The sequence below is a fragment of the Phragmites australis genome, chromosome 8 (assembly GCF_958298935.1).
Source record: "Phragmites australis chromosome 8, lpPhrAust1.1, whole genome shotgun sequence".
In the NCBI taxonomy this organism is placed as follows: domain Eukaryota; kingdom Viridiplantae; phylum Streptophyta; class Magnoliopsida; order Poales; family Poaceae; genus Phragmites; species Phragmites australis.
The window spans coordinates 19,954,297-19,961,890 of record NC_084928.1 but is presented as its reverse complement, the minus strand read 5'-3'; the positions used below and the strand labels follow the sequence as shown (position 1 = coordinate 19,961,890).

Below are 7,594 nucleotides of genomic sequence, written 5' to 3'. Positions count from 1 at the left end.
ATTACCAAGCCACCAAGGCAAGGTCTCATCACTAGCCTCTCTTCCGGTTCCTTGCCGCTGTGATCACTTCGGAACTTGAGCCACAAAGGTAAGGGTCTCCGCGTCCCCGCACAATCGCCTTGCCGTCGCTCCACACCAAGTCAGAGGGTCAACAAGCTTGCCGGCGAGTCACCAAGACTCCAAGATGCTGCCTTACCAAGAGGTACACTGTTGGATCACTCATTGATCCACTCTCTAGACAGCAATCACCTAGCAACTCACTCTCTAGACCTATAAGCACTAATCACTCACTAATCTTATACTTAATCTCCTTAGATGATCATTTTAAACACTTTGGTGGCTTGGATGTCTTCTCAGGTGTACATGAACTTCTCTGGACTCTAGCACACTCAAATGACTAAGTGGATGGGTATTTATAGCCTTAAACTCGCGCACTAGCCAATAACCAATAGCTCTAAAAAGCTGTTAACACTGGATGATCCGGTGAGAACAGTAGTACTAACACCGGATCATCCGGTTAGTACACTCTCACAAACTAGCCGTTACAACCCCACTCAAACCTCTATGAACACCGGATACTCCGGTGTATACTCCAACTTCATCACCGGACTTTTCGGTGAGTATACCTTAGCCATCCGAGCCAACATCTTCTTCGTGTAAATTGCTCTGGTGTATTCTTCAGTGCACATCACATCATCACTAGACCATCTGGTGCGTTATCCTTAGCCAGCTGAGCCAATGCAACCCTCTTTGGAAAATATGCTCCAGTGAACACATCTTCAGAGCACCAGACCGGTGCGTTATCCTTAGCCAGCTGAGCCAATGCAACCCTCTTTGGAAAATATGCTCCAGTGAACACATCTTCAGAGCACCAGACCTTCCAGTGAGGTCACTGCATTCGCCCCTTTGTCAACAATGTTCTGGTGCATTCCTCCGGTTTGTTCAAATCAATCATCGGACTACCCGGTGGGGTCTTCTGCTTCTTTTTTATCTTTGCACTGTTTATTGTCCGGTGCTTCCTTACTTCATCACCGGACTATCCGGTGAGGCTTTCATACCTCTGTCCCCCTTTGACAGAGATGCTCCCGTGAGTACAAATATCATGAGCACTGAACCATCCGGTGTAATTATTTCTTCTAGGACTTTTTCTAATTTAACCAAACTTTATCCCAGCTTCGATGGCTTCTTCATGTATTACATCCATGAGACCTACTAATATATATTCTTGACAAATATGTTAGTCCGAATGACTATGTTGTCATTAATCACCAAAATCATAACCATCGCCTAATAGGCCATTTTCGCTACAATCTCCCCTTTTTTGGTGATTGATGACAACACAACCAAAGCAAGTGGTAAACAACAAATGATTCCAAATGTAAAGATCATAAATGAGCACAAAGTCTTACCACATTGTTTGGATGCATGTTCTTACCACTTAGTCCCCTTTTGTTGTGGCTTCTCCTTTTTCCATTGCCACTTTCTCCCTTGATTTGACCTCAGCAAAAGCTTATCCCTTTTGTTAACCTTTATGTATCTTGCACTTACTACAATCTCCCCACATTGCTCATCTTATTTTCCTTGCTTTGGTCATCAAATTTCTCCTCCTTTATCAACAATCTTTCAAAAAGACTATATGCAAATATTGAACTTAAAGGAAAAAAATATTAGAGTACATGGGAGAGAACTTCACAAATCATTATTCAATTAAAAATGATACCAATTATAAGAATCACACTACAAAAGAATGATACCAATTGAAAGCTATAGAAGCGCATGGATCATAATTCATGAAACTCAAATAATATAGTCTAAACTTCCATATATGCGTGCATACATATGATGAGAAAGAAACATATGCACAACTAGACAATATGTCAAGATAGGAAGTTTAAGCTATATTATGCATGGCGGTAGCTTAAATGAACAAAGATTTGATAATAACACCAATTTGAAGCGTTTGGGCATTGCATACCTCCGGGAACATGTTGATTGCTCCATGAGACTACAAGAGATGCAACTTGAAACTCATGTTAGTCTCAAAATCACAACCTATATGATATACTCCCTCTAAATATGTGCATACAAGTGTTGAATACTTGTGAGATATATGCACTTGTTGATAAAAATAAGGACTTATTCTATAGATTGGATCATAGCACATGTAAAACTAGTGCCATAAAAGAAACCTACCACTAATAAACCATGTAGGTTGCTCATAGATAAGAGAGAAATACAAGCAACCTACCATTTAAAAGCTACACTAAGCAATGCAATAAATTGAAATAAGCGTATGCAATCCTAGACAAGGCAAATGAGCTAGAAGAAAAACAAAATACATGAACAAGAATCTAGCTATACTTATCTCTTTTACCTTTGTATGGGGATTTGGATATGTGATGATCATAATATTCATCAATGCGCCTATATTATACACTTAGCTTCTTTACTTGTATCTTCACTTCATCTTGTAAACTAAGCCTCCAAATCCCCATAGCCGCCTAGGCTTCAAGTCTTCTTTTAAACCCAAACTAATTAGAGCCCCTTCATATTGGTGATGACTTCCTTAGACACTCAAATGGGTTGGTTCCACCTCCAATCCTTCTTCCAAACTATGTGTGCAACTACTTTGCCATTTTGCTTCTTATTGAGCTTATAGTGGTTGTTTTTTTATCTTGTTCTTGTAGTTAGGCTTGGTGTAGAGGTTGGAGGTCTTGTTGGAGAAGTTTGTCAACTTATTTTTCTCCTTGGTTTTCTTCTTCACTTGCTTATGTTGGAAGGACTTGTGGCCTTCTTGATGACATTTAAAGCATGTCACGATTGACCCCTCCGCAAGCTTCTTCACCATGAAAGCACGGTTATCTTGAGGAGGTTGGACATGTCATTTACCCTTCAATCTCGCCAAGTCCTCCTTGAGTTTCTCTACTTCTTGCTTGAACTCATCATTCTCTTGTGCAATATGTTCATTAGATTGTTCTGCAACAACATTTTCAACACAAATCTCATTGCAAAGAGGTGAGCTAGATAAAGCATATAAATCATCACAAGAAGTGGAAGCATCTACCTTAGGATTGTAATTAAAAAAAGAGGTAAATTGCTTCAAATGGACCTTAGTTTGATATTCAATGCACTCAAATTTAGCCTTAAGCTCTTCATGCTCTTATTTAGCAAATTGTAAGGGTCGGTGATATCCTAAGAGGGGATGAATTATGACACTTAGAACTATTTCATCTCCAAAAATAACACAAGATAAATCTATATTAATTTCTATCTAAATGTGCTCTAGGTTTACCTAGTGTGTCTACTCTACCGATCAAAGGGCTTGCAACCTATGATCGAATCAAACCCTAACAAAATCATGATGGAAACCCTACTCACCTCTGTGCAGGTAACAAGATTTGGAGCCCAAATCTCAAACCTCCATCATGAAAACAAAAAAACCTTTGCTAAATGGGATTGGATAGCAATGGGGAGACTGAGGGAGATGAACTGCTCGTCACTTTAGTGAGGGAGACAAGCGGTTTGTGTCTATGGGGGTAGTGGGAAGTAGAGAGCAAGAGGTTAAATTTAAAACAGTACCCTGGTCTTTAACTATAGACGGTTTCTTAGAAAATCTATTTGTGTCTATCATGCAGACACATACGTATCTTATAAGAAATTGTCCGTGATAATTTCGTAGACGGTTTTTTCTAAACTCCATTTGTATCTTGATGATAAAAATAGACGGATTTATAAAAACCATATGTAAGTTCTGGCACACCCAGATGGTGATCATGTTACTGACACGTCTATCTTAACAAACGTATGTGGGTATTTTGTCAGTGATGGATCTTAAAAAACTGTCTATAGTACTTTGTCTGCTTTCACTGATTCTGTAGGGATGGCAATGGACCGGGTTGTGTATGGGCGAAGTAATAATTAATCGACAGGGATATATGAATGAAAACCTGCAAATACCACAACATCACTCTCTGCACTCTCCACGAGCCAAACGGGGCACCAAATTAACTCCACATGACAACGTGGTGTCCAACAAGGTCTCGATAATTTGACATCCACAATTCTGATTCCAGGACACCAAGACTCAAGTGCCATGGTGACTCGGATAACAGGATTGGTTGGGGCCACTCAACTCGATGCTCGATGCCACATGATCGGGATGCGGTGTCAGACCAGGCGAGGGACCAAAGGTCACCATCGGTCGCACGGAGGTCGAGTCGAGCACGAGGATGGGCGGGAGGTTGCCGGAGGCTGAGGTGCACTCCAATGCGTGGATGAGATGGAGCGGGAGCAAAACAAAGAAGATCCGAGTGCCACCCATAACATGCACCTCCACCTCCGTCCCACACCACCGGTGACCGGCTGGGGGGAGCCGAGAACTGGCTGGCAAAGGGGGTACCAATGTGTCCTCTGTCCGGGAGTGCAGTGGCCGCCTATGGCCTGGTCACCTGGATCTACCAATAGGGGTGGTTGGTGGTGGCCTGGTCCTCTATCTGGGAGTGTGGGTGCAAAGTGAGGAGCAACTGAAGAAAAGCTACTAAACTAGGGTTAGCAAATATCAATGGGTTGTGCCTCGGGGGAAGTGGGATTATTGGGCCAAAAGTGCTTAACGGTATACCCGTAGGTACCTATGGGCATATTATAATACCTGTGCTCAACCCGTTACTTCGCGGGTACGTGACCGCTATACCTATGGGCAAAAACTCAGACCCATGCTCACGCCCATCAGGTGTGACACCCACGGGTACCTGAATTCGTGGGTAAGATTGCCATCCTAGGTGTCAGGGCTATCGCACTGCAGCATAGTATCGATCAGGATTATGAGATGAAGATATATTGTTTAGTGATATGAAATTATATAAAACTTCAAACAGTTGAAAAGTAGACCAACCCTGTGGGATATATTTTATCACTAAAAGAATTAGTGGCATGTGGATCCCACATGTTATACTCACATTTTTGCACAAATTTTGGCATGGCTAGAATTGTCCGTGAATTGTCATAATCTAAGCATCATTTTCTTGCCTATATTTTGGCACTCCCAAAATTTCGGTTTGATTCATCAGCTTCAGAAACCAACCAGACCAGGGATGCCCCAAGGCCATTAATGATTTGATAGGGCGTGCTTGTACAGAACTCCATTGGGAAGTGTGTATAGTTGAACAAAAAGAAAGAAAGGCGCACTTTAAAATTGGAAGATGGAACACTTGTTTTTTTGGTGCTGTCTAGACATTTCTCTGTATTTTCTTCCCAACATAATAGTATCACTACGCAAAAGTAAAGGAAACATTGCGCAACTTTTGAAACAAAAAATTAAAATAGAATTATCATACTTTCAAATTTTCAATTGCTGAATCTTCATAACGGTGAAAAATTGGAAACAGAATAACTATCTTGTCATTATTTCAACTGCATGTATTGCTCCTACGTGGGACAGCAGTACTTCAGGCTTCAGCAAGCACCTGGCCTGAACCCGACCTTCCCCTTGCCGGAATCGTACAGCACCTCGAACGTGCGCTGATTCACATTGCCAATGATTCCGACCTGGCTATCCGAGCTCCCTCCGACAAAAGCGAGGCAGCCTTCCAGCAGAACCCCGGACGGTACGTCGAGGTCGATCGTCGCGCCACCGGAGAACGTCAGGGCAACCTTCGGCACCGTCACGTTGCTTAAGCCGGTCAAGTTGTAGCATGTGTCGAGGCCGTCGTTCCGTGGCAAGAGCGGGTACGCGGACATGGCGCTTCGGAAAGCTGACCGCAGCGCCGAGTAGGCCGTCGCCGGGAGCCCCGTGACGACCGTGCCGGAGTCTATGATCATGCCCTTTGAGAACACCGTCGGCGGTATGTCGAGCTGCTTCCCACCGACGCTGATGCCGGCAAGAGTCACCATGTAAAACGTCGCCACGTCCGGGAAGCGGTGCAGCGGAGTGAACACGAAGCCCGCCGTGTGGTTGCTCGGCGCGCCGAGGGCGAGGAACCCCGCGGTGCTGTTTCCCGGTGGGAGGCAGTACGAGAAGGCGCCACCATACAGCGTGGTCGTCTGTGACACGAGCGACTCGGGTGCCCCGCCGAGTCCAAGGAGGCCGTCGAACTTGTCGTACGGGCCATGCTGGTCAAAGCCGCAGCCGAAGCTAAAGTTCTTGATGGAAACCCCGGGCTTGAGCGTTAGCGTCTCCGTGCTGTACAGCCCTACCGTGGTCGACCCGCCGCCGTACCTGATTCCGTACTGGCACAGGGAGGGACCGGTGCCGTTCGTGCAGCCATGGTTGTAGGTGTCGGATCCCAGGTCTCTGCACGCGTCGGTGTCACACGGGATAGGAGTGTACGTGGAGGACGAGCTCGGATCAAACAAGGGATCCTTCTGGGGGTAGCACTCGCTGGAGTTGCACGGCTTGCACTGCACCCACGACAGATCGCTGCCGGTGTCCATGAGCACAGTCTGCTCGACGGCCGGCGTGCCGATGCCCAGCGTGACGACGTACTCCAGAGAGTCCACGGCGTCCCCCCGGGACGTCGGGATGCTCACGCCGCCCTCGGATAACAAGGTCGTGCGCCCTGAGGCCTTGCTTACGATGTAGTTCCTGCGACCACGGTCTCGGTGGAGCCTCTCGGCTAAGGATGGCTTGTCCGTGGCCCCCGAGGGCGCGCACGCACCGTGCCGGTGTGCCAGTGGCACGGACGCACGGTTCGGAGCAGAAGTCGCTGAAAAATTGCATGGTAATTAAATAAGTTTGGAAGCCTGCACACACTAAATTTGAGCTAGTGCGACAGTTCAGCTCCTGTGTATACCTCGTGATGATGCAGCTGAGCAGGCTGGTTCGGACGCAAAAGAGCTTGTTGGCACCACAACAAAGTCGTGCTCATTGCCTCCATGAGCAATGGCATAGTAGCTGCATAAGAGCAGGCACAGGAGCAGAGAGGAGGCCATGGCAGCGCTTCTCGTTGATGAAGAACGAAGGAATGCATGCGGGAATTTATCGGGCAATTTTGCGAGCATTGGACGCATCGATAGCACTACAAGAACCCACGGAGAAACCTAGATAAGGACGATGCGTTCTCCCGCTTCGTCCTACGTACCCAGTTAAGTTCTGCTGTCGTACATATGTCCGTGGCACATTATGTTTTATCGATGTTTTCAATGCCAACGTATGTACATTTGACTTCGTGATCATCAATTCGGAAAGCTAAATTAGTGTGATCTTGAGGTCATCAGCGAATTCCTTAGATTCGTACGAGGTGATGCTGTTCTTTGCCGATTCTCGACGGGAACGCTCCTTGGTTGTCACTACTTAGATAAGAATCATGGCATGGACGGATTCCTTAGATTTTTTATGATTATTAAGGGCATCCATAGTGTATTAAAAAAACAGAAATACTATATCTATCTGACTCAAGTTATTCATAATTGGACCGTAAATAGAAAAGAACAGAGGGGTCGCATCTACGGACTACAAGTATCAGTTGTCTTTAGACTCTTTACCAAGTTTTCCAAGACGGAGGATCTCCCTCACGTCCGCCATGGCCTCCTCTTTGGTGAGCCGGAAGTCGAAAGGCGCCTTTTTGGGTGCATCTCCCCGTTGCATCGTCAGCCGCCT

General features: G+C 45.5%; 1 protein-coding gene across 1 annotated transcript; it reads right to left on the bottom strand.

The window, feature by feature from the left end:
- Window positions 1-5,451: 5,451 nt before the first annotated feature.
- Window positions 5,452-6,927, bottom strand: LOC133926046 (aspartyl protease family protein At5g10770-like). The gene is made up of 2 exons (XM_062371781.1): window positions 6,789-6,927; window positions 5,452-6,701 (listed from the first exon to the last, which is right to left on the bottom strand). Exons 1-2 carry the CDS (start codon window positions 6,925-6,927, stop codon window positions 5,452-5,454), a joined length of 1,389 nt encoding a protein of 462 aa, XP_062227765.1.
- Between the last annotated feature and the right edge of the window lie 667 nt (window positions 6,928-7,594).

Excerpts from the sequence above, each read along its gene's own strand:
- LOC133926046 (XM_062371781.1), bottom strand. The coding sequence starts at position 6,927 with ATGGCCTCCTCTCTGCTCCTGTGCCTGCTCTTATGCAGCTACTATGCC. Across the intron at positions 6,702-6,788 it reads CTCAGCTGCATCATCACGAG|CGACTTCTGCTCCGAACCGT; the intron begins GTATACACAGGA and ends GCAATTTTTCAG.